Source organism: Triturus cristatus, chromosome 2_2 (assembly GCF_964204655.1).
Source record: "Triturus cristatus chromosome 2_2, aTriCri1.1, whole genome shotgun sequence".
NCBI classification, from domain to species: Eukaryota; Metazoa; Chordata; class Amphibia; order Caudata; family Salamandridae; genus Triturus; species Triturus cristatus.
This window is the reverse complement of record NC_140582.1, coordinates 526090863-526118574: the sequence shown is the minus strand read 5'-3', so window position 1 is coordinate 526118574 and position 27712 is coordinate 526090863. Positions and strand designations below refer to the sequence as shown.

Genomic DNA, 27712 nt, shown 5'->3' with positions numbered 1-27712 from the left:
ATTTAGTGCTGCCACCATTGTCAGTCTAACACAGCCTGGGTATAGAGGGCCGTAGCCACTCTCTGTGAAATAGGGGGCGCACTATGCATACCCCCCCTGGTCCTCAGAGCCAAGCTCTAGGGTCTCAATCCTTGTAAACGGGGAGATCTTCAGTGGACATGCATGAGTATCATGCTCACTGAAGTAGGGATCCATAAACCATACAATAACTTTTAAGTGACTTGCCTGGAGATCAGCATAAGGCAGGGGAAGCACGCTATTCAGAGACAGGCAGAAGACTTCCTGTCCCAACAATATAGAAGCTGATATGGCAGTGCTAGTGAAGGTACATATACCATGCAGGATGACACAGCAGAGCGGTTATATCACTCTTGTCCAATATATTGAAAATTAGGGAGAAGAGGCTGTTGTTTGTTATTAAGGGTACATCCCTAAGAAGGGCCAATCCATGAATAAAAAATGTAAAAATGGTGGGGATACAAGGTGCACACGCTCTATGGGTACTTTCATCCTTACATGACGCGAGTGAGTAAGATGTAATGTAAGTGATGAGGCGAGGGGAACTATTTGTCTACCAAAGTATCCTTTGTTGGTGAGAATTTACCATAGTCTCTGAGTTGGAACTAGTAAAATCTGTAAAAGTATATTAGCAGGCCTGGAATGACATCTATCATTTGTTCTCAAAGGCAGTGGTGTTTTGGAGAAGTTCACAGGCACTACTTTCTCAACGTGGTGATATATTAAATTGAAGAACCCAAAAAAGAAGACTGATGTATAATTACGAAGACACAATATTATGGGATCCACAGTAGCTCCGTATCATCAGGGAAGGGTTAAGCCATATTAATAAGACTAGTGTTTTTGACACTGTAGATAGTGTTAGCTCTAGAAAAGTGTTGGATTTGCTGTACTAGGATTATTGGAACTCTTTCCACACTGTTGCATTCAGAAGGCTAGGAGTAAGCTAAATTATACATGACTTGGGTGCTACAGTGGAACGGAGCTAGGAACTGCTGTTGGATCGAAAGTAACTGACAGCGAAGGCAGTTAATTGTAGGAGAAGACAGTGAATATTAGGTTGTATCTAAGATCTGCCAGGAGAATTGCTAAAATGAAGTGTGATCTGGATCTGAAACTTGTGTAGAGATTGAGCATAAGCTCAGTGTAGGGATTGCACACCTATATTTTATAATCTAGTGCACAAAAATAAAACTTATAGACAGTCATCTAAACACCCCAGGGCTAAATAATAGTCAAGCAGGTGAGTATATTTCCATGATAAAGAATGGGAAAAGGTCCTTGAATTCCCAAAGATGGTCTCTCGAAAACATACAGTTCTTTATCCTACATTGGGCCTTTCTAACGCTTGCACAACTCCATAGTCATTTCCCGGAGTCACACTTTGCTTGCCCACGATGCCACACACCTAACGCGTCACTTGTACACGTTTTATGGTCATGCTCATCTCTATACAATTACTGGGGCGCTGTTCGCGCTGCATTGCGGGAAGTCACAGGATTCCCGGACATATACACTTAAAGTCTGCTCGTTAGGCTTTTTAGGGCCAGAAGCAATTCAAGGTGCAGACGCGCTTTGCTGCCCTAGTCCTGCTCTTAGCCAAGCGATCAATCACACTACATTGGCGATAACCAGCAGGTCCCCCAGTGGATGCATGGACTGGGGAAGTGTACAAATGGGGGGCTGCAGAGGAGGAAACGCTTTGGTACGAGGAGGTGCATCGGATGTGCCGACGCCCTATCTCCACACAATGTGCCATCTTGCTTACTCTCTTCCTGCAAGCAACTGACAAAGACGCAGCCGAACTGCCTATCAGCGACATCAAGGCAGGCGCCTCTCCCAGTAGATTTGACTCCCCAGTACCCCATTATCCACACTACTGCCTACTTTCCAAGGATCCCACCGTGCAGTTCCCAGTGCCTAGATATGGGCTTTTTATTGCCACCACAACACTAGAATTATGCCCCCCCCCCCCCTCTCCAACGTTTAGCTTCAAGCTTGGGTGAGCTAACACAGTGGACCACTTGTCTAAAGGGTTTATTCAAAGCTCCTAGGCTTGCTTCTTCTTACTGACCATTGTTTAATGCACAGACCTGAGTGACATGCTGCGCTGTTGACTTCTAACGGCATTGTCTATGTAAGGCCACGATGATGTATATGGCTGTATTCTACATTGATATTAATCTGCTTTGTACCATCGGGAAAAAAACAATAAAATAAGTTTGGGGAAAACAATAAGTAAGTATATTTCAGCTGAAGTAGTGTTGCTTCACAAAGGGTCAGTGGGCCTCCGCTCCTGGATGCTCTTTCTAGAGTCTTGTATGTCCCGATCATGTACTGCACAGTCCCTCTCTTCTATAGGGGTGGATTTCCCCTCCGGGTCGGAGGTGGTGGGCTGGAGATCCAATGTTGTTCTCAATAGCTATGTGTGTTCTTCTTCACAGTTCCTAAAGGCACCTTCAGTGCCTCGGATACCACACTCTTTGGATGTGTCTTTTTACTTTGGGTGTTACTCTCATCTGTGTCTGGTGTGCCTGCTGGACAGCTCCTCTGATGAAGGTCGTCCCAGGTGCTGCGTCCTGCGCTTCTATCTTCCATGGGTGCGTTCTCCCCTTGGCCTTCCAACTCACTTGTTGGGCAGTCCCATACTCTGCTTAGCTAAGCCACTTTGTGGTCTCCATAACTGTCTGCTAAATGCATGCTAACATTGTGGTTCGCCTCGGTGTCCTTCAGCGTGGTGCTCTCCGCCCCTGTCTTCGTGTGACTAAGGGTGCACTTGGCTTGTCTTCTGTTCTCGCATGTCCTTTCTGAGACATTGCTCAGTTCCTTCTTGCCTCCTGGATGCTGTCTGACGGCCTTCCTTGCAAATGCTCCCCTGTTGGGCTCTGGTTACGTCCATATTGCCCTCTAGCTTTCGTTGGTGCCAAATTGGTGCACCATTAAGCTCTGGGAGTAGTTACTCGTTATGGGCTTAAAAACGTGTACCTGTTCGCGGTAAATGTCCGCGACGGACCCACACCTTATCTGCATATGGCGTCTGGGCGAACACTGCGACTCAACGGAATGCGATATCTGCTAACATCTCAAGCCGAAGTCCCAGCGGGAGCGCCGGATGAAGTTACTTTCGGCTCGCCTGTCCCGGTAGGTGTCGACACTGCCTCTGGCCTCCTCTTCAGCGATAGGTCCCGGAGGCAGTGGGTTACGTTTGCTGCGTCGGTCGCCGTCTGGTTCCCATGTGCGTCGCTGGCCCCTTCCCGGTAAGTCCCGGCGCATGTCGCCGAGGTCCTCGACCTCCCTTCTTTCTGTTGTCGGGGGCCCTAGTTCCCGGATCTTTCCGTTGTGATCTAGGCACAGCCGACTCCCTCGGGAGGACAATCTTCTCAGGGAATGTCCAGAACACTTTGTTGAACATGCCCTTTGATGGCACACGCCTCTTTGGTGACAAGGCGGATAGCACCTTGGAGCGCTTTAATGACTCCCGGGCTACGGCCCAGTCCTTGGGTCTTGCCACCACGCGCGCTCCCTTGGGGTCTACTTCGCTCCATTCGAGGTCAGGGTCGAAGTGCCAAAACTCGTTCCTTTCAGAGCCGTCGGCCTGCGCAGCCGCAGTCTCAGTGCTGCCGCGGTCGGGGTGCCCGCCGAGGTAGCTCACAGGGCCAGCTGGCAGGTCAGTCCACCACCGCCCCTCCCGCCGCTGCCTCAAAACCTTCCTAGTCCGGTGTTTCAGGCCCACCAGACGCGCCTGGGCGGCAGGATTCGCCATCATCTCCCCCACTGGCGCACCATCACTTCAGACAGGTGGGTTCTGCAGATAGTCCGATGGGGCTACTCCCTCCTCTTTGAGACTACCCCCTCCAGCCATGCCGCCCCAGTACCACTGTATATCAGGGGATCACTTGACACTTCTCCGGCAGGAAGTTGCGGCCCTCTTGGCCAAGGGGGCAGTCGAGTGCGGTCTGACGCCAGAAGCAGGTCGTGGTTGTTATTCCCACTACTTCTTGATTCCAAAGAAAGACAAGGGCCTGCGTCCTATCTTAGACCTCCGGAACGTCAATCGTTTCCTCCGGAACGAGAAGTTCAAGATGCTCACGCTTGCTCAGGTCTTGTCTGCCCTAGACCCGCAAGACCGGATTGTAGCGTTGGACTTGCAGGATGCTTATTTTCATATCTACCTGCAGTTCACGGTAGGCCACGAGCACGTTCAGTTCACCGTGCTCCCCTTTGGCCTTACCAGCACCCCTCGGGTGTTCACAAAAGTGATAGCATTGGTCGCAGCTCATCTGCGCAGATCAGGGGTTTCAGTCTTCCCCCTATCTCGATGACTGGCTGTTGAAGGCAGTCTCCCACCTCCAGACTACAGCCGACCTCCTGCTTTCGCTGGGGTTTTCCATCAACGTGCCGAAGTCGCATCTGATTCCCTCTCAGAAGCTCCTCTTCATGGGAGCGGTTCTGGATACGGCGCAGTTTTGGCTTTATCCTCCTGAACAGCGAGTCCGGGACATACGGGCTATGATTCAGATCTTTCAGCCCTGGTCCTTGGTTTTGGTCAGGAAGACCCTGAGACTGCTGGGCCTCATGACCTCCTTCATCCTGCTGATCATTCATGCCAGGTGGCATATGCGGGCTCTGCAGTGTGACCTGAGGTTCCAGTGGACGCAGCTTCGGGGAAACCTGTGTGACTACGTCCAGATCTTGGAGGGCACTGCACAGGACTTGCAGTGGTGTCTCACGGACCAGCGTTGGGTCAGCGGCAGATCCCTCTCCCTTCTCCAACTGGAGCACACAGTGGTGACGGATGCATCCCTCCTGGGATGGGGCGGCCACATGGGAGAGGCGGAGATCAGAGGCCTCTGGTCTCCGGCGGAGTCCAAGCTCCATATCCACCTTTTGGAGCTCAGGGCGATCTTACTTGCACTGAAAGCATTCTTTCCCTCTGTCAAGGGGAGTGTAGTGCAGGTGTTCACGGACAACACCACCGCCATGTGGTACTGCAACAAGCAAGGCGGGGATGGGTCGTGGACCCTATGTCAGGAGGCTCTGCGTCTCTGAACATGGCTGGAACGTCCAGGCATTTCCTTGGTGGTTCAACACTTGGCAGGTTCTCTAAATGCCTGAGCGGACGAACTCAGCCGCAGGTGCATGTTGGATCACGAATGGCATCTTCACTTGGACGTGGCACAAGGTCTCTTTCAGCAGTGGGGAGAACCTTGGTTAGATCTATTCGCCACCGAAGCTAACGTGCAATGTCAGCAGTTCTGCACGTTGGAGTTTCCAAGGCGGCACTCGCTCCGAGATGCTTTTATTCGCAAGGGGAGTTGTGCTCTGTTGTATGCCTTTTCGCCTATACCACTTCTACCCAGAGTGCTGAAGAAGATCAGGCGCGACCGGGTGTGAGAAGTTGGCCTGATATATGATGTCACTAGTTCTAGTGTACACCTTGTATCAGTCCAAACAACCCTTATGGTGATTGGTTGTAAAGTCAACCTTATAGACCAGCTATCCTAGTGGTAGCATGGACAAGAGCAGTCTTAAGCTAAACTCTGTATGGCATGTGAAGCCAGCTGATATACCATTTGCAATCCCTTGAATACCAAATGAAAGGACACCACAACAGATATATTATTAAAAATAGAATGTATTTATTCTAGTCAAAATACCCTCAGCACTCTTTATGAGATTTGAGGTAAGTACAACACAGTCTTATTTAAGCATACATAAGTCACACAGGTAAGTAATACAGTTAGGCCCTAGGGGCCACGCAAACCATATACTAAGTAAGTGGTATAAGAACCACTGTCACGAACACAGGTTAGGCCTAGGCCTAGGGAATCGCTGGTGCTACACTATCCTATCAGTTGCTAGGCAGTGGGAGGCCCACGGAATTCGGGTGCAGAGTGGAAACACTCACGCGTAATGCGTTAAAGTCGATAAATAGTGATATTCAGAAATTAAGAATTTTAGGACACTTTGGAAGGAACTAGGAGTTAGAGACTTGGAAACTAGACACTAGGATAGTCAATACCCTTGTGAGCACCGGAGTACTCAAGTTACCTAGCCCACGGGTTGCGGGTGCATAGGTGTGAACTTGCGTCGGGTTTCGTCGTCGACTCCTATGGATGCCTGAAGAAAAGATGCTGACAGGCAGTCAGTGAAGAGTGTCCGGTGGATTCCAAGGATGGAATCAAGAGGGAGGATAACTGCAAGCAGAAGGGACAGAGTCTAGGTCACCAGCCAGGAGCCGGGAAGGAACCAGGAAGGAACCAGGCGATGTCGTGAAGATGCAGGTGAAGAGGTGAAGCTTGCCGCAGCAGCCACGGGTACCAGGAGGCGTCGAGGATGACCAGAACCAGGAGGCGAGCTGTCCCACGAGGGCTCTTGCTGTCGGCGGCGTCTATGTCGAGTTTGGACCCAACCAGCCTTGGCAGGCGCAACCCACGCAGGATGAAGGATTTGCTTCTGTTGCAGACCAGGAAGGTCTGAGGTGCTTCTCTTTCACAGGGAAGCAAGGGCCAGTCTGGAGGAGCCAAACCAGCGGTGAAAAGTTAAGGGTTCGTCGTCACAGAGGTTACTAGCTAACGGGCAAGCAACCGTCAGACGCGTCGAGCAGGAAAATGCAGAAGGGCCCCACGCAGAACTCGTGGAGTGTGGAGGGCTGATCTTCGGTGCAGATGGTGCTCGGGTTGGGGCTTGTCAATCCCCAGAGCACAACTTCGAGGATGCCTCAGAAGCTGCGCTGGAAGCTAGTAGCCAATTTTCCCAGGTAGCCGGTCCCACGTCTCTCGTCGCCTCCATGGATCTCAGCTTTGCTGTGGTTGTGGATCAGGGTCGGAGAAGTCTGGAAGTCAAGGCGCTGGTCGGGCTCTGCAGTCGTTTCCTCGTAGAACGTTGAGCAAAGCAAACGGCAGGTCGCTTGATGGTGCCTGTTTGCACAGGGTGGCCAATCCTTGGCCACAAGGGAGATTCTTCAGTCTTCTTCCGTAGTCGAATGTCGAAGGTCCAGAGTTTCTGTTCAAGTTTGTTATCAGGATAATCCAAAGTCCTAGGGACTCAGCTCCCACTCTTATACTAATCTGGGGGGCTGGGTTACCTGTTAGGTCCCTCCTATGGGTGGGACCAGGAAGGGGAGTGGTTACACCCCCTTTCCTTTGTCCAGTTTCGCGCCAGGACTGGGGCTGGAGTGCCCCAGCACCGGTTTGAACCGGACTATGCATGGGACACCTTGTGTGCCCCAGGCAGTGTCTCGTTTCTTTCATCCCTCCCTGCCCCAATACACTAAGTCCTGTCTAGGGTGGTGCTAGCACCTCCCAAGGCAGGAAACCTATTGTCCAAGCCTCCCTCGCTGGAAGGACTCCCAGCAGCAGGAGGTCAGACTTGTGTCTGTGGCAGCAGTATCCATTTTGTGATGCCGGGGCTCTGGTTAACTTTAACCGGGTAGTAGGTCTTCAACATGTCTTCTCCCTCTAGAAGGGGGGAATACTATCCTCATCGCCAGAAATGGTGTGGGGGTAGTATTCCAAAGTGTTAGACACCTTACACAACATGTTTTGATAAAGCCAAACCATAGATACCATAACCGCGAGGATTATAAGGCACTTTAAGAGAATATGGTAGGCGATATCATAGAACAGCTATAAGGACATGGTTCCGAAAGCTGCAGACAGGCTCAGCTCATGCTAGAGCACCATCTCACATGTTACCAAGCACTCTGCCTTCAGGATTCTTAAGGCCTGTCATAGGAGTGACTGATAGGTTACCCATGTGTCTATATATAAGGTAGGTATAGGAATACTACACCTAAGCAAGGGGTGATTACATGACCTTGCCCCAGCTGAGTGATCAGCCAGTTGTGTCATAATGGAAGGCCAGCCAGGGGTGGCATAATACATGCTGCAGCCCCTGGTAGGCCTAGGGTACACCTATGCCCTGGGTACCTAAGGTACACTGTACAGGGCCCTAGAAGGTGATCCTTACCAATTGGTTTATGTACCTAAAGTACATAGTATGAATTTAGAGAGAGAACAGCTGAGCTGTGGGTCTGATTAGCAGGCCCACAGCCACATCTAAGTCGAAAACCAGTGAAGCAAAAGCAAAAAGTGGGGGTGACCATAGAAAGCAGACCCTACTCTCCTACACCGGGCCCAAGTCATTCTTGTGACACCAGACTGGGCTCGAAGAGTTTGGTATCCCTGAGCGTGGATCCCCCAATCTGACTGCCTCTTCGTGAGGATCTCCTGTCGCAGCACCAGGGGACAGTCTTCCACCCAAACCTGTCCAGCCTCCACCTCCTTGCGTGGAGATTGAGCGGCGACAGTTGATTCCATTTGACTTGCCTCCTGAAGTCTGTAATGTGATTCTGGCAGCCAGGCGTTCCTCAACTAAAACTGTATACGCCTGTCGGTGGAACAAGTTTGTGGAATTGTGCACAGCGAAAGCTGTAGATCCCCTTATTTGCCCCTCTTTCTGAGGTCCTATAGTTCCTTCTCTCTTTGGCCCAGCAGGGCTCTGCTCTGGGCTCTATCAAGGGCTACCTTTCTGCTCTTTCAGGCTGCCTGATAAGCCCTCTCTTTTCAAGTCTCCTGTTGTCAATAGTTTCTCAAAGGCATTACTCTCCTTTTCCCTCCTATTCCTTTTGTGATGACTGCGTGGGACTTGAACCTGTTCTTACATACTTAATGTGCGCTCCCTTTGAGCCTCTTCATAACTGTCCTTTGAGGTTACTAACTTCAAAAACTGTCTTCCTGGTGGCCATCGCCTCCGCCAGGCGTGTGAATGAGATTCAGGCTCTTTCATGTAAACCTTCTTTCCTGGCGATTCACCCGGACAAGGTTGTGCTTCGACCACGTCCCTCCTTTCTACCGAAAGTAGTCACTGCCTTTCATCTCGGGCAAACTGTCACTTTGCCCACTTTCTTTCCACCTTCGCATCCTCCAAGAGAGGAAGAGACTCGACCGTCTGGACCCAGAACGTGCACTTTCATTCTATCTCAACCGCACACAGCAGTTTCGGTGGATGACCAGCTCTTTGTTTGCTACGTGGGTGCCAAGAAAGGTCGGGCTGTGCACAAGCGGACTATCTCCCGATGGGTTGTCTTGTGCATTAAAACCTGTTACTCTCTGGTTAAAAAGGAACCTCCGGTTGGGCTGCGTGTCTATTCTGCCAGGGTGACAGCAGCTTCTACAGCATTAGGACGAGGTGTTTCCCCTGCAAGATATCGGTCAGGCAGCTACGTGGGCCTCGCTGCATACTTTCACTAATCACTATTGCCTTGACAGTCCAGTCCGGAGAGACGGCTTCTTTGGCCAGTTGGTTCTCCGTGACTTTCATGTGTAATTTTATTTCGCAGGTTGGTATTGCTTGGGTATGTATTCTAAGGTAAGGAATCTATCACTAATGTGTCTCTTTCAGATGCACAAGTTACTTACTTGTGTAAGAATAGATCTGTAAGAGACATTAGTTAGTGATAGATTCCTTACCGCCCATCCTCCCCGTTTTGTGAACTGTTCTCTAGGGTTCAGGTCATCCCTTTCAGGGCCCTAGTTCTATTGCACCAGTAGTTGGTCTCTGGCATGGCTCTGCGTTCCTGGCGCAGAAAAGTTGTGTACAGAACTGACGTCAGCACGCATGGGCGCGTCTAAGTAGCTCCGACGACGTCATCTCGACGCGCGCGGAGCCGTACGACAACACCTACCGACACGCAAGGGTACTGCTGACGAAAACTTTCCGGATCCAGTCTGACGCCTGGGTATATTCTAAAGTAAGGAATCTATCACTAACTTATGGCTCTTACAGATTTATCGTTACACAAGTAAGTAACTTGTGCTTCGATGACATATGAACGTTCTTACCCGAAATGCTAATAAAACTATTTACATGTAATAGAGGGAGCAAAATACTTTAAAAAAAATTAAATAAAAAATAAAAAAAAATACTCCGGGTTAGATATGCAGTAATATATTCGTGTGGAAGGAAAGAGAACTGGAAATCAAATAGCGGCCAGAAAGGGCAATGGTAAATCTACTTCAGTACCTTTGTGGTTACATATCAGCCATGTAATATATGCATTCATACCTTGAGAAGCTTTTGTCTTTAAATTCCGGTTCCAATGCTGAAGCAACGTGCTACTGTAGAAACGGTAGGAGTAAATTACATCCATACTAAAACAATAATGAACTTTTCAGGTAAATGGCTGTTAACATGTAATTCCATCTACATACATTTGGAAACAATGAACAGTACATTACATTGAGTGTGAAAAATCTGTGGTTTGCGTGTTTCGCTGTCATGGTAATCTGTGAATGCAAATGTGCCTTTTATATTTTTTAGGCAGCGGATCATCTAATGCAAAATTACCATCTGTTCCAACTGTTTCTACAGTGCCTGAAGATTCTGCATCAAATATGAGGTAATTATTGCAGATGTTGACTGTCTAGACCCTATTGCATATTCTGCACCTTTCTCTGCACTGGGGCATCATTAAAAGCTTTATAGAAACTTTTGTCTTTTGAGAAATGCCTTACTAAGCTAAAAGTGTATACATATTATGTTAGTGTTTTGACAGTTTGGTGTGTTCTATATTGGCCTTAATTCTCCATGGGCTATTGCTTGGATGGAGGAAGACGATCTATGCTGAGAGCTTCAGTATGTGCTGTGCTTTAATGTCTGATAAATGGACATTTTCATTTGTTACCACTAAACTGCTGGTTAGACCAAAACATTTTCTGTGAACTCTTGGTTAAGACCTTTTCTTGTATTCTGGTTGTCCTCTGTGGCCTTCACACAGATGTCCTTTTGTCTTTTACTACCTGCCCCTTTTATCTCAACTCTTTCCATTACACACAAATCTTAAGCGTTGACAGTCACTTTCTGTAAAATATTTAGAAATATCCTTGGTAATCAAACTGGATCTCAAAAAGTTAGTTATTCCCAGATGAGCATTAAGTTGTGACAGAGTGGCTTTGTTCCAGTGGCCACATAAACATCATCAAAGTGACACCTTCGCTTCAAAAAGATGCCGGCCATAATGTTCGTTGTTTTTCCTCCGATGATCTACAGTATTACAGATGCTCGATTCCAGAGTTGTTTGACACCTTCAGCCCTTTATTTAGCCATGGGTTTTGTCAAATTATCACCATTTGTCGTGCAGTCATTGTCTTTGGAGGTTCAGTGGAAATTCCCACTGAATACAGGAACAACATAATGGTGTTAGAATGCTTTAGGCAAGGAATGTGGTGCAGGAGGCAAATCGCAACACTTCTTATTTAGGATTTTGCCTAAAGGTGTGCCCTAAAACCATCTCTGAGTATGAGCCTAGGGTCCGCTTAGCACTAGAGTGGCCAAGTAGAGATTCCTGCTCTTGCTCATTCCAAGGATACGTCCAAGCATGGTCGCTATTTTAATTTTGCCGGAAACAGGATGCTTCCTGTTGTATAAAAAAGAGGCAGCAGTAGAGAATGTTATTATAATCTTTATCCTCTTTGAATCATGGGTTTGGTTCTGGCTCCTAATAGTGCCACCATCGAGTTTTCCCTGAGTCAGCAGAGGTTTTCTGTGTATTTAGAACCTTTACCCATACTACCAAAGGAGCATCATTTACCGATTTCTACCTCTTCGTACTCCAAAACTGGTACAGCCATTTAGTAGGGTATGTTTTGGATTGTTAATCGTTAGATAACACTGATCCCTCCAATTTAAAGATCAAACTGGTAGTTTTCGCCTCTTTTTCGCTCAGCCCCTTCTGCATCTTCACCTGATCTACTTTTCACACCTTCAATGCATGTATGTACCTTTTTGCAGAATAAGCAAATTAACCCGAAAGGGATCCCTGTGTGTTGGTATACAAAGAAGTTTCCACTCGCAAACTTTCTAATCTGTGCTTTCAGCATTTTGAAGATTTTATGATTCTGAGTCGGACATTTAATACCCAAATAACTTTGAGAGTCGGAGACAAAGGTGGTGATTCATAAGGTGACAACCTCCTTCCTCACAGAGTCTAATTTCAGACTTCTGGGTGATGTATAAAATACAAGTGAGATGATACCTTCTCTGAATTGTTTTTGCCGAAGCCATGTACTGCTCCCTTGAGGCGTGCCTAAAGTTAGCTGCAGTGGTTAGTACAGTTACTGTTTTTCTCCTAGTTTCAGTTTCTGTGGTTACAACCAGCTGCCTGATGGGAGATTCCAGAACGTGTGGATGACAATGCAAGCTCTTACAACGTTTAATGAGGGCATTAATCGGCTCTATGGGAGAAGTCATACTCTGCTTGTGAATTCAACAGGTAGCATCACCCTTCTACTTGTAATCTTGCTTCGTTAAGGACTCTGAGTTCTGGAGAGCCTAGCAGTATAGGCCCCTCAACCAAAAACTCATCCAAGTGCTTTTCTCAGTGTCTCCGAGGATAGGAAACTGGAAAAACCAAGAAAGGAAAGTATGCACCTTGGGCAGCATGCCTTCACTGATATAAAAGCTTTCCTGGGGGCTAGGAAAGCCAGCCTCATGGCTAAGACTGACTGGGATCTTGCTGCGAGAAACCTGCTTGCTGCGGAACTTATTTTATAATTAGAACAGCTTGGAGAATCAAAGGAACCAAGAGAGCTGCTTCTGCCTTACAGAGAATAAGCAAAACCAGTGCTAATTGGAATTTTAGCTGTGGTCCTGTGAAAAAAACCTTGTCATTTTAGCCTATTATCTGGTGTCCAAGAAGCTTTCCCTGGACGTTTGTGGACTTCTGAATTATGAGCAACGAAGATACAGAACTTTGGAAAGCGTTCGGAACTTGATAGAACTTTTCTTCTATGGAGAACCAGGACTTAAGTGACAAGACAACCTGACGGACGTTACTGTCCAGGTTCGTCCCACTCTGAGCTTATTATATTACCGTAACAGCAGCTACAGGGTTTCCATAAAAACCAAGTCTCTGACTTTGTAGAGTTCTGCCCAGTTGCGCCTTCTAGCCTTGCCCTTCTGATGGAATTTGAACATACATAAAAATCAGAAGTTGAACCGAAAGAGAGGGAAAAAAGCACCCAAGTGTGATCGACGAAGTCATGAACTTGGTTGCTTCAAATCCCCTGATTGCCAGGCTCAGACCTTTTTGCACAGAAATTTGAGGACGTAGTGGGTCAAATTCAGCATATGCTACTTTCAAATGGATATTTCTAACAGCAGATGCTTCACCTTGTGAATATTCACGCAGGCATCAGACTGTATCTGGAAACTCAAAAGAAGGTAAGTGGTGGTGTGCGGCTCCGCCCCAACGTTCTGCTCTGAAAGTGACAAGTGGACCGCATATAAGTGCCACCCAAGCAAGCTGATGTAATTTCCTTTCTTTCTGCGCCTTCAGATGTGGATTTAGAGCTTACTCTTTTTATCTTTCATGAGTATTTTTGCCAAACGTTTCTTTGTCACCTCTCAAATCAACCAGTCCTTCAGACGCCAGTATCTTGCCTTTACCATGCAGTAGAGCATCAGCTCTTTGAATCAGTTTTAGATCAAAATGAATACGATGAAGGGGATGAATTTACCTCTTGATATGATTAGGATAATTTGTATGCTGAATTACAAGATACCAGTGTTCGGGACAGTTCGCAAAAACACTCTAGGCTTGCTTCTCCCGCTGGTCCTGCCAGTGAGGAGAGTGCCTTTTTTGTGATGGTCATGAGGTGGGCTGCAGAGGTCCTTCACTTGCAGCTCCCTGCAAAGGAGGTTAAAACTAACATCTTGCTGAGGTTCTTCCACCTGCCAGGCCTCTACTGAATCTCTTCTATTTAATGAGGCATCAGTGAATGCCCTCTTTGGCCAACCCCTGTTCTGGTCCACTAGTTAATAGACAGGTAGTTTGGACATAGATGGGCACTAGATGTCCCCGATTTGTTTTGCGCCTACGCCCGACAGCCTGATGATCCAGTCATTTACCAGCAGAGTCAAGCATAACGGCTTTCCCCCAATGACTCCTGACTTGAGTCTAAGTGCATGGAAACTTTTGCAAGTGCATATTTCCTTCAGCTAACCTAGCTTTGCTTTCAGCTAATGCCAGCTGCTTTGAAGGCCATTGCAGTCATGCCTTATGGGACGCAGTTGGTCAAATCCTGTTGGCTTTTCCTGAGAAAATATGGGTGCCTTTTCAGCCCAAACCATTCCGGATGGCTGAAAAGTGTCAACATTTGTGAGCGGTCTGCCTCAACACAACTGACTGCTTGGGTAGCGCAATTGACTCTAGTGTGGTGTTTTAGTGCCATGCCGGGATGAGGTCTACGGCTTTTTTTGGGTATGTCAAGTCTTCTTTGATGGTCATGCCATTTGATGGCATTCTCCTTTTTGGTGAGAAATAGCACTTGGCCCTACAATGCTTTAAGGAGAGTCGTGCCATGGCATTTTCCCTGAGGCACTCTGCCCCTAACAGACATTTTCCTCTGCAGTTTTGTCCCTTTTGTGACTATGCCACAGGTTTTCAGTGTTGCCAAAACCATACCCTGCCATGGCGCAACAGTCTGAACAACCATTTTTTGGCTGAGGCCGCAGCACCCAGAGACAAGGTTCAGGGACAATGTGCCGCTCAGTTCCCTCCCCTTCAGCAACCACAACTAAAAAACTGCTTTAGTGTGTCCTTTTTGACTCACTTTGACCATATAGGAGGCAGGATCAAACATTTCCTCTAAGGGTGGCAAAGCATAAATTCACATGCATGGGTCCTACATATTGTCAGGCAAGGCTATGTACTTTCATTCCTTTCTACTCCACCACACTTGTCACCTCCATCAAAATGGCTGACGGAGGAATACATGTCCTTTTTGCAGCAGGAAATGTACACTCTTTTGGCCACAGAAGCCATAGAGAGGATTCCGGCCTCAGAGGTAGGGACTAGGTGTAACTCTAACTATTTACTTGTGCCAAAGGATGACCAAAGGCTTTGTACTATGTTAGATCTCAGTGCTCTTAAAGTTTTCATGAGCAAGGACAAATTAAAGATGCTCACACTGGTCAAGGTCTAGTCTGCCCTGGATCACGGAGTCTGGAGTGCGGTGATGGACTAGCAGTGCACATATTTCCATATTCCCATCCGGTATGGCCAAATGCATTATCTGCGGTTCACCGTGGGCCAGGAGCATTTCCAGTGTGCAGTGTTCCTTTTGGCTTTACCAATGCCCCTCAGGTGTTCACAAAAGCGATGGCTGTGGTTGCAGTGCACCTTCTGAGGTTGAGTGTACTAGACTGCCTATACCCCAATGACTGCCTGTTGAAGGCGGCTCACCTCAGGCAGTCGTAAACCACATTCAGACAATGGTGAATCTTCTAACATCGTTGGGTTTCATTATCAATGTGCCGAAGTCACACCTGACTCCTTGGCAGATGCTTTCCTTAATTAAAACTATTCTGGATTCTATGCAGTATTGTGCCTTCCTTCAGAAGTGATGAAACCAAGACATAATGTGATGTTTCAGCCTCTGTGCTGGATCTCAGTGAGGATGTCCTTGAGGTTGCTGGAACTCTTGGCCACCTGCATCCTTCTTGTCCAACACGCCAGATGGCACTTGCGGTTTCTGCAGTAGATCCGAAGTCCCAGTGGGCACCGCACCAATGGAACCTATTGGTTTACATCCAGGTTGGGACGAGACTGCTAAAGATCTGCAGTGGTGGCTGCTACAATCCGATTTGGGACAGTGACAGACCACAGTCCTTACCCTGCCCAGAGCTAACAGTGCATCGCTCCTGGGCTGGAGAGGCCATCTGGGAGAGGTAGGGATCTGAAGACTCTGGTCTCCAGTGGGAACATGCCTCTGTATAAATTTGTTGAAGTTGCGGGCGATCCGCTTGGCATTGAAGACATTCCTACCATCCATCAAGGGGAGGCTAAAACAGGTACTCAAGGACACCACCACCATGTGGTATTGTAAAAAGCAGTGTGTAGTGGGGTCTTGGGTCCTGTGCCAGGAGGCTCTGTGCGTCTGGAAGTGGCTGATTCACCAGCACATTCCTCTGTTCGTGAATCACCTGACTGGATCTCTAAACACCAGGGCAGAAAAACTCAGCCAGCGACACCCAAGCGGAACACAAATGGCAGTTGCATCTTGAGGTGATACAGGTCTCTTTCCATCAGTGGAGATAACCTTGGCTCTGTATTTTGCCACTGTCAAGAAAACTTCATGTTAGCAGTTTTGTGCTTAGAGTGAAGTTCGGGACTCCAGTATGCCTTTGGCTCTAGTTCTGAATCAAGACCTACTGAGCTCAAGTCATTCTTACGGCTCCGGATTGGGCCAGGAAGGTGTGGTATACATAAATGCTTGGACATAAGCATCTCTCTTCTAAAGATGCTGATGTTTCAAGAGGATCTCCTGTTGCAGCAATCTTGCAGGGTCCTGCACCTGGGCCTCCGCACCTTTCACCTCATGCGAGGAGATGGAACGGCAGCAGCTAGTCTCTTTTGATCTTCCTCTAAAAGTTGTTGATGTGATTTTGGCTGGCAGGCTTTCATCTGCAAAATCTGAGGACATCCGAAGAAATCTCCCTTGGAGTGAAGGAGTCACTCACCTCAATAAAGCTGAACGGCCTGCTGATCCTGTTGTCCTATGATATTCCAGAGGTCCAACAACACAGGTGGTGGTTCTGCAGCTCTCCAGAGGCCTGACCTGTCTTTCCTGCAATTTGGAGGACAGTATCCCTCGTCGGAGCCGCTGGGACCCAACCGCTGTGCACCTCATCGACTTGATGTTGCCAAGGGTTGTTGGCTCAGCACTTCAGAGATCTCCTAGCTCCAAGAATCTCCAGCCTCTAGCACCTCATCCCTGGAAGATCAGCTTCCTCACTGCATACCTTGCACCGTGGGCCTCCATTTTGGTGAGCTGCCTGAGGTCCTCTTCGGCCTGTGGGTCCTCTCAAGGGTCGTCTTCTGCTTTAGTGGGCACCCGTGCTTGCTCAGGGCCTGCCCCGACTCTACTGCACTAGTTTAGTCCCTTGGACCTTGCTAGTCCCAACGTTGCTCCTGCTTAGTTTTCCATGCCAGTTGCGGCTACCAAGCCTTGTTGGTGCTCCCGCCGGACAGCGACCACCTAGACACCGATGTCCAACATGAGACAGCGTGTGCACAGCTCCTGGTCTTCCTCAGCGTCACCTGGTCCCCACAGCTGCAGTGACAAGGTCCTGGTCAACTCTTCTGTGCTCCCTGCTAAGGGTGGGCATTGTGCTTCCGTGCCTCCTGGTCACCTCTGAGTGGCATAGACTCTGTCCCCTCTGCTTGCAGGTTATCCTATTCAAGATCTACCCTTGGATTCCATCGGAGTTCTTCACAGTCTTCTCCAGAAGCATCTTCTTCAAAGTCTCCCATTGTCGTCTACAGCAGGTTCCGACGTCACTTCATCCCTATGCACCGTGCTTCTCTGGTGCAGGTAACCTGGTTCTTGGGGGATCCACAGTGTGGTGGCTCTCTAACCTTCTGTCTTGTAAAGGGTTTTATCGGGGTCCTCCGGGAAGGGTCCTTTTTCCTTAAAACTGCAACCGCGACTTCTCTATAGATTTCCATTGGGCACGTGGCTGTGTTTCCACTCTGCACACAGTCTCCGAGGGGTTCCTGGGTACTTACCTTGGGTGGTTCCTTGTTCTCCCAGCTACTCTGAATCTTTTAGTCCAAGTCCTGTTCTACCTTGCAGTTCGCATTCCACTTTCTTAGTATATGGTTTAGTCTCCCCTGGAGGCTAGTGTATATTTGCGCTACTTACCTGATTTCTTTTGAGTATTTTCATGTGTATTGTTAATATCTTTGGGTAGTGTGCTGGTGATTGTGTTGTGTAATAAACAGACTTATTTTTATAAACACTGTGTGGTTCTTTTTCCCTTTATCTACACTGTTGATTAAATTTGGTAAAACAACCTGCTTAACACTCCTTCAAGATAAGCCTGAAGGCTGCTTTCCACAGCTACCACTTTGAGAGCTTTCTATGGTTATCAAACACCACTCAAATTAACATATGGATTGCCTGGATTAGAGCAAGGTGCATCACTCTTAAGAGTGTGCACCATATACTAAGCCAGCCTCCTTTAGCTGGTCTCTGTCAAGTGCCACATAGTGGATGAAAAACAATGCACTGCCTTGTGGCCCAAGGAAGTCACCAGAGCCTGAGATTAATTCCATCGTTCCTTCCATCTCTTTCCTGTTTGTTGCAGTAGACTCAGTACAACAGGGATGCCCAGACCTGGGCCTCATGCTCAGTGCCATAGGATTCCAGCTGTTCCTCACCCAGGACACCCAAGTAGGCGGAATCCCTTCTAGGGTTGCTTCTGTTCCAATCTAGAGAGAGTCTGGCCTGGCAGCTAGGGCTAGACTGTTTGGAGCTACTTCTAGCGTTGCAGAGATCTTTAGAGGTGCAGAACAGTTATATTAGAACACTTTTACATGCTCATCCTGTCTTGGACAGCAATCTTGATTGTTTTATTTCATTAACAAGGTTATGAGATGCGTCCACACGCGTCATGAAATACTGTCCTAGAGGGAACTATCCTTTGACACCCAAGAAACATCATCATTGTGCCTCATTAATTCTCACAAAAATGTACTCTTATTTACCTTTTGGAAATGCATGTATTGTGTGCATTTACCATCAGATTGCCATTTTTTGAAAATGTACATTATCAAACAAAAGCTTCCCTTTGGATAATTGAATTGCAGTCCCGTTCCCAAAAACGTGTGATATTTAAGAACAAAATACTATTTTTGTTTCAAAATAAAAGCTTTCAGTTTTTAGTAAAACATCAACTTGTCTTTTCCATGAAATACTCACAAGTACCACTGCTACACTTGGACAGACTTGCAGGTCCATGTTTCATCATCAGATACAAGGGAGGTCAATCACAGGCCAAGTGTTCATTATCACAAACACACAAGGAGGGACATTATTATGCCAAGAATGATTACAGTGTGTCAGGCGGGAGCACTTTTCTGCCAGACATATGTGCTCCAGATTGTCTCGGATGTCCTCCAGATGCCATGGAGGCAGGCATTATGCCAGGTGTGGCCTTATAATGTCAGAGATGTCCACAATATATCAAACATGAGTAGCATTATTCAAGGACCTGCAATATGTTCAGTGGCTGGCTTCGTCATGCCAGAAATGTCCAAAATGTGCCAACAGTGGCCACTATTATTCATGTGCCTACAACATGACAATGTTGCAAGTATGGCCACTGTTATGCCAGTGTAGGCTTTGTCACGCTAAAGATGTACCAAGAATGACCATGATGGCAAAGCCTGTATCATGTCAGGGGTGGGCACAGTCATGCCACTGATTACCACTCTACATCAAAAATATCCATATTCTTTCAGGATCACCATCGGGCTTCCAGTAGACTCGATCGGGCCATGAATGTCAACTGTATGCTGAAAATACCCATGCTGGTGTCTCAGATGGAGCCCATCAAAGTAGAAATGCCCAAGATGATTGCACCGTTCTACTGGTGGGGACAATACTTTCACGGATGCCAACAACAGGCCAATAATTTGCACCATTATGCCTAGGCAGCTTCATTCCAGAGTTGTCCACAAAATAGCTGTACAGCAGTCTTTGTCAGGGTCCTTTTAGTGCCAGTAATGGGCTCCATCATGCTATAGAGATGCACAAAGTGGTAAATATCACCCCCATTTATGCTGGGGAGGATCACGTCATTCCACGATTGTTGTCCCCACCCTACTCTCTTTTTAATGATTGGCCACGGTTGGCAGGCCCTACACTGATTGGTGCTCTCGCGGAGATCACACACAGTGTTCTGTTTGAAAGAAGAGTTATTTAAGGCTACCCTATATAGTCTGACAGAAAACTGAATGATTATGCCCCCTCCCCGCCCAAAATAACTATATAACGGCCCTGTGTGTTGGACTACCTGAATACACACCTTTTATGTTCACTCCCTGCTATCGCAGGCAGGGGCTGAATATTTGTGTTAGCAGCTCTTTACCATTGATCCCCCCCCCGGACTCCTGGGCTTCTGATGAACATGCGGCACTTCTAGCAATGGTCATCTGAGCGTTCTTCACTGGGAAAGCAGTGGCACTAACTTATACTAGAAGTGTGAATTGCTGAAAAATGTTTGCCAACTCTTGATGATGTATGCACCAGAATTTAATGTGTCCACGGGGTACATGTTGTCAAAACGAATGAACTTGTATTAAACGCTATGTTTCTTTTTAAATATGTTTTGCAAGGTGGATGTCTATCACTTACTGATATTTTTTTCTCGGGCAGTTTTTCTTTTAACTACTGTAATGACTGTAATCCTAAATTGAAAAGGCTTTTTTTTTCTACATCGACCGTAACCAGCCAATTGTGACAGTCACTCAATTCTTACTAAGCTGTCAAATAAAATTCCAGATCATGATTACATGACTGTTTTAATATTTATATGCATTTCTCCTTGTTCTGATATTTATAACTGGCACATAACAGTTTGCAAGTATGTTGAACCAGGGCCATTTCGTGTTAGTGAAATCCATAAAACATCGCCCCCGGTGCAAAGTGTGGATATTTGGCGCTGGCCTGTAAACACCTCTGCCAATAAGCCAGCCACAGACCACGTCTGAGTTAATATGGAATATTTTTTTGATTTCTGTAGAAGGTAATCAAAAGAAATCCTGAAAGATGAGGCAAAATGCAGCACTATGTTGCTGTCCTTTGCCCATAGGAGGATCTTGTGTAGCGAACTCGTCAAACGTCTAGGGGTTCACGTGTGACCTGTATGGTCTTCGCCTCAGCATATAAATGTAAGGAATTGGGAAATATATTTGTGTTTAGCTCCAAATCTGCTTTCAAGGCAGTACTGCCAGGTTAGGTTGGCGTGGAAATTGAAGCATAGGTCATCGCGAAAGAGGAAACTTTGTCTTCTCCTCCTCCCATCAGCCAAATAAAACAAAAATTAAGCTGGGAATTGCCTTTTTTAAATATCTGTAAACTGGCCAAAACGTGCGTAAATGGTGCAGTTTAACGTGGGCTGCAAAACATTTCATGCCGACGGCGTTTTCACTAGTGAGCAAACATGACTGGAGAAAAAAACGGCCCTGACTAGTGCAGATCAGCTACAAATGTTTTTTTTACACATATAACATGTAAATAAGGCAGACCCATCTTCCAATGATTATACAATCTCTCTGGAAGGAATGCGGCCGCGCCTACAGCTTCTGTCACCGGAGACAAGTAGGTGGTAATAACCAATTCGATGTATGTACAGTTTCTTACATTTTCTAGCAGTGTCCTAGTTGCCACCATTTCATTAATGTATTTTATTTTAATTCAGTATTACAGAAAGGCTTGAAAATGCATTAGAAAAAGCGGCTCCCCTGTTGAGAGAAATATTTGTGGACTTTGCACCTTTCCTTTCGCGAACACTTTTGGGCAGCCACGGCCAGGAGCTACTGATTGAAGGAACAAGTATGTATCAGTTTTTTCCTTTGTTTTATAAATACCCAAGGAAGTATTTAATTTTCCAGAGCATGGTGCTTCTGCTGATAAAGGAGATCTAAGAAGTTGCGAGCTTTTAAAGGTTTGTGCCTGTTAATTGTGAAAGGGAATAAAAATTATGTTTATTGGGTCCTATCAACGTATTGCTTTAGCCCAAAACTATTGACGGTGTCTTCCTCAAAGCGGTGTCCCCCTCAAAGCGGTAGCATGAGGGTAGAACTGGAACATGCTTGTAAAAGCCACTATTCCTGGCTTTTAAATCAGTGAAAGTGCCTTTTAGTTAATCTGTTTGTGTTGTGTGGAGTGGGCAAATGAGACAGTGGGTCAAAGGGTGGATGGATGAGTGGAGTGATTGGGTGCGTGGTTGAATGGGTAATTGTGTGCATATATAAATGTGTGAGTAGATGAATGGATAAGTGAATACATGGACTGATAGCTGGATGAAGAAATGAGTGCATGGATGGGCAAGACTGTGGTATGAATCGCTGGTGATAAAAGCAGTGAACACACCATTTTAGGAACCGTTCAACATATCGGTCCTCTCGCCAATGTTTTCCAGTGGAAGTGTTGTGTTTTCTAATAAACAATATTGAGGGAAGTGGACAACATGGAAAAAAAGATGTTTGTAAAACATAATTTCTCACAAGAACATTTTGTTGCATGCTATGATCAGGTACCCAATCGTGAGGGCACCCTGCCTTTCATCCCAACTCGCGATATAGTATGGCTCCAGAAAACTTGGAAAACTAAATCATTTGAACTTCCAGGATTCAAGCTTTTTGATTACCCAGCACAAAGGACAGCCTTTAAAGCCAGGCGTTCAGGAAGCCTGGCAATTCTAGTGTCGACCTGACTGGAACAAAATATCAAAGTTAGAAAAGCAGGCTTATCCTGGATACTTTTATTAAGAATCCACCTTCAAACCAAATTAGGCCCTATTCAGTTTTTTTTAAACAATTGCTAACACCTACCTACAACCCAGAGTCGGAAACTTGGAAGCTAGAATTAAACATCTTGAAAACTCTTTAGCATAATTGCAGACTACAAAAGGAGGCATGTACACAAATAATATACTCCATTAACAAACATTGGCATACAATCCCACAAAAGAAATACAAGCAAAGGTAAGGCATTGATGGAGGTTGGCTAGTGCAAAAAGAGAGATGGACTGTCTATGCAACAAGAGGAAAGCAAAAACCAAAGGAAATGATGGACGGAGTGTTGAACATTGCAAGCACTCACCCCCAGTCAACTGATCTGGGTTTAATCCATCACCGTTCTTTAGCCCACTCTGCCACCCCAATTCAAACATGGCCATATGCAAATCAGTCTGACCCTGTGCCTCATGGGAACAGTCCAGCCCGAACTGCCAAGCCATGTCTTCCCTGGACCGGAAACAAGCTTCCTAGGACCGGTTTCTGGCATTTCAGCCGTCTTCAGCCAGGCTTGCTTGAATCCAGTGGCAAAGTGAGCAAGGGACTCACGTCTGAGCATACCCTGCCAACTTATGGCGAACAAAGCAAAAACCAAAGGAAATGAGGGACGGAGTGTTGAACATTGCAAGCACTCACCCCCAGTCAACTGATCTGGGTTTAATCCATCACCGTTCTTTAGCCCACTCTGCCACCCCAGTTCAGACATGGCCATATGCAAATCAGTCTGACCCTGTGCCTCATGGGAACAGTCCAGCCCGAACTGCCAAGCCATGTCTTCCCTGGACCGGAAACAAGCATTCCGTCCATCATTTGTTTGTTGTAACGCTTTTCGCCCTAAGTGGGATGGGTATTCCCAGACGTGGGACCCGTGCTCACTACGCCACTGGAGTCAAGCTATCCTGGCTGATGACGGCTGATAGCCAGAAACCGGTCCTAGGATGCTTGATTCTGGTCCAGGGAAGACATGGCTTGGCAGTTTGGGCTGGACTGTTCCCATGAAGCACAGGGTCAGACTGATTTGCATATGGCCATGTTTGAACTGGAGTGGCGTAGTGGGCAAAAGAACAATGGATTTAACCCAGATCTCTTGACTGGGGGAGAATGTCTGCATTGTCAGCATTCCGTCTATCATTTGTTTGTTGTAACGCTTTTCGCCCTAAGTGGGATGGGTATTCCCAGACGTGGGACCCGTGCTCACTACGCCACTGGAGTCAAGCTATCCTGGCTGATGACGGCTGATAGCCAGAAACCGGTCCTAGGATGCTTGATTCCGGTCCAGGGAAGACATGGCTTGGCAGTTCGGGCTGGACTGTTCCCATGAGGCACAGGGTCAAGACTGATTTGCATATGGCCATGTCTAAACTGGAGTGGCGTAGTGGGCAAAAGAACGATGGATTTAACCCAGATCTCTTGACTGGGGGAGAATGTCTGCATTGTCAGCATTCCATCCATCATTTGTTTGTTGTAGGCAACGAGAGGACCAGTGTGTAAAACTTGCATAGTAATACAGTTTCATTTCTGGCAAGGCTGGTCCTGCATCTGCCGTTGGCTTGTATAGGATATGTAAAGCCAGTCTAGGGGCTTTATTAACCCAAATGAAAGTAGCGAATAAACTCTCAGTTTCTTTAAAATATTTAAGTACAGCACATATGGGAGTGCTGCATATAAAAAATTAAACAACGGTAAAATGGGCATTCAAAGTAATGCAACTCTGCCTAGAATTGAATTAGGGAGAGGATTCCACTTTGTGTATAATTTTATTTTATGGATTTTGCATCTATAATTTAACACATAGAGGTCTTCTAAAATAGAGGTCACTTAAATCCCCAGATATCATTTTGGTCTATTGTTAATCAGTGGCTGCATGTCTAATGCTAAAGTGTCTATCATGCAATTACATAATAGAATGTCAGTTTTCAATTTGTTAATCTTGTATCCTCTTAGCTCTTGAACATGCTTAAAAATTAACAAAACGTTTGTTGAAAATCAAGATCTGGGCTTCAAATAAGCATGATATGGTCAGCATAAAGTTTTTATAGCTGCCTTGTTTCTGAGGGCAATAGCACAGGCTTACCTTGGGACTTCGCTGCATGGAGATTCGGTCTCCCACGGCTCCTCCCGGTTGAGGAGGCCGTTCACTACTCAACGCCGTGTCTCCTCCTCTTTCCCGGATCCCGGGTGTCGATGGCCCGAATGAGAGAATACTACAATTCTCTACATCTCATCTTTAAATTGCACCTTCCTCTGGAGCGCCGTTAGGCCCCATGGAGGTGAGAGGAGCCATGCCGGTGGGTTCACCCTTGTGTCAGCTGGGCCTTCTGAGTCGTTAGGTCGGCGCTAGTTGACATCGGCCGTCTCTGCTTCGGGGCCAGTGCACAGCCCTTCAGGGTTTCCATCTTCAGCGTCCAAACTTGATCAGCCGACTCTAACGTTGGAGGCGCCAATTGAAGTAATTTTTTCTCTTCCTCTCGACGTTGAGGCGTCGCCTTCTCGGTGTTTGGTGCGGAATCAATAGAGCCAACTGAGGTAAATGTTGTCTTTGTTTCCCTCCTCGGGGTGGGGTTTCTGAAAGTCATCTTGTAGCAGGTGATAAGGAGGAGTCGGATATTACGGCCTATTTCTGAAACTTTCCCACCTCTTATATAGGAGAATTGGCTATCTGCCCTTGGTGAGGCTAGTGGACTGGAGTCTTCCCCAGCCTCTGGGCTCCTTCCCCTACTAGTCTTGTTACTGAGGCTAGTTCCTCTTTTGCAGATATTTTAAGGAGTGGCTACAGCATTAACATTATCTCTTTCTATGGTGGAGAAGTCTACTGATCCTCTCATTGATGCCCTTTTTCAAGGTCAGACAGGGGTGGGGCCTATACTCCCATATAGTGAGTCCCTGTACAACATGTTGTTGGTCACTTGGGATAAAAGCCTGATCCATGGGTCTCAGTGGATCGTGCTATATCTCGCAGGCATCTGTCTGGTCTGGGATATCCAGCTTGTGGTCTCAGGTTTCCTACCTCTAATAGTTTGGTAGTTCAGACTGCTCCAGCCTCTGAATATGGATTCTCTACCTAATGTTCCATTAGATAGAGATTCTAGAGGATAAGACGTGAGTGGTAAAAAAAAAAATGTCCTCAACTAATTTTACTTTAAGGTCCACTAACACGTCTTGTGTTTTTGTACATTTTTCTCACGCTTTGTGGGATTCCTTGCAGACTAAGTTTCCGTCAATTCTGGATGACCTCAGATCTAATCTTGAACAGCTGATTTGGTATGGTCAACAGGTAGCTAAGTTGATTATTAGATGTAGCATGGATACTACTCGTGCGGTAGGTCGGACCAATGCATACTCTGCGGCACTACTGTGTTGTGCCTGGTTACGGACCTCAAGATTTACAGAGGCTGTCCAGGCTGCTTTGGTGGATATTCCCTTTGATGGTGCCCATCTTTTTCGTGCACTTCTCCCTTTCCTTTTTTCCTCTGATGTACTGCATGCTCAAGAGGTCATTTGCTTGTAATGTTTCTTCTGGTTAGGAAGTTTGCCTAAGTCACATGCTTCTTTGGAAGCAGTTCAGTATGTTGGTATGTATTATTTTTGACTGTCCGTATCTCTTATAGGGACGTCTTGCGTATGCCCTTTGTGAAACCTGTTATACAGAGAGTATGTTTATTCTTTGCGACTACTCTGAATTTTCTCTTTGGTGTAATTTTGCCTATTTTCGGCTTGACCAAGGTTTCCAATAGGACATACATTTTTTGATTGGTCCTTCATTTGATTGCAGTCTATTTAGCTAGTTTTGGCGGGGTGCACTTGTCTTTGAGTTTAGGTGGTTCATGGATTGCTTTTGAGGTAGCTAATTTTTGCACAGGTTATGCTGCCCTCTGAGGGGGTTATGCAGGCTTTACCACTGTGTGTGTTCCTTGCCTGTGCATGGGGTTTTGTTCTCTTGATATGTAGTTCTTTCTTTAATGCGTTACATAAGGCAGGTTCAAGGTTTCTATTATGTATTCTTCAGAATGGATACATTACTAATGGTTATCCTTCATTTCTGGAGGTTATATTGTTATCCTACTTTCAGTCTTGGAGCATGGGTGTTCCTTGAACACTGCTTTTAATGTTATATGGCTGCAATGTCAGAATATTTTAATCCTAAAGGATTAGCTTTTACGGTTATGTCCTACATTTTCTGGGACAATTTCTCCCTTTCTTGAAGAGAAATTTCTTTTCAATGGTTCTTCTCTTCCCTAAGAACATCTGGAGTTCCTACTTCCTATATCCTTTGATATGCTTTGTGTAGTTACACCTTTCTTGTCTGGAGATTGGATGTCCTCTGTCTCCTTGGGGACATATTCTTCCTCTAATCAGCAATTGCTATTTATTGTGATTTACGGTCTGATGTTGGTTCTGCCTGGTATACCTTCTGGTCAAATATTCTAACTGGATACCTCTTTTTCGGATTTCCATTGGTAGACAAGGTTTCATTTTCATGTGGTTACTTTTAGGCTTATGTTAGTAACAGTCTCTCAGACACTTTTGGTCAGTCGGGATTATCTTAATGCTAAGTTACTCACGGTGTGTCATTGAAGGTGTGATCTTCCTTTCTTTTTACTTCTATTTAAATTTTCTGTTGTAAAGGTATTTCATCTATACTGGTAGATGACGTATACATGTATGTATACACCAAGTATCTGAGGGCCAGAGTTTAACCAGATGTGACACATCGCCCCCTAAGATCTTCATCAGCCATCTTTCTTTCACCCCCTGCTTCAGCTACATCTCTAAAGGTGGCAAATCTGTAGCAGTACTAGGAACTAAAGCCTGGAATTCTCTACCTGGTTCTCCCAGACTGAACCAATTTTCAGAAAATCCCTGAAAACCTGGATCTTCGGAGCCCCAGATGCCCTAGTTCTCTCACTCATCTGATCCCGTAGAACTTCTGTTGCTTTCTCTGTATCGGCCCGTTAAGTGCCATGATGCTCCTCAGAGTCACAGTTGCGCTCTACAAAACTTATTATACATACATACATACATTATACATACATACACATGAGTATGTATCTGTGTTATACATAATTAGATAAAGCTCTGCTGTATACAATAGGGCAGGATATCTATTATATTTTGGAAAATGTTACTATGAGTTTTAGTTTGCTTCACTTTACGCTGTAAGTTTGATCTATGGCTGTATGTCATACCATGTAGGTATATATTGGCATAGGTATGTGTGTTACAAGTATGGATCTATATATGTACGTAGAGCACGGACTATAGATTTGGGCATTTTTGATCATTATGTATGGCAGTTCATCTCTGTATAATTGGCATCTTGCCATT

The 27712-nt window shown here is 46.3% G+C and overlaps 1 protein-coding gene across 3 annotated transcripts in view; it reads left to right on the top strand.

Annotated features, from left to right (window-relative positions):
- Nucleotides 1–27712, top strand: part of LRBA (LPS responsive beige-like anchor protein) — a 2426603-nt gene that overhangs the window by 624244 nt on the left and 1774647 nt on the right. For all 3 annotated transcript variants that reach the window (XM_085641653.1, XM_085641654.1, XM_085641652.1), the window contains exons 32-33: nucleotides 10342–10420; nucleotides 21289–21422. In XM_085641653.1, the coding sequence (XP_085497779.1) occupies nucleotides 10342–10420; nucleotides 21289–21422 (213 nt within the window). The remainder of the gene's footprint in view (nucleotides 1–10341; nucleotides 10421–21288; nucleotides 21423–27712) is intronic.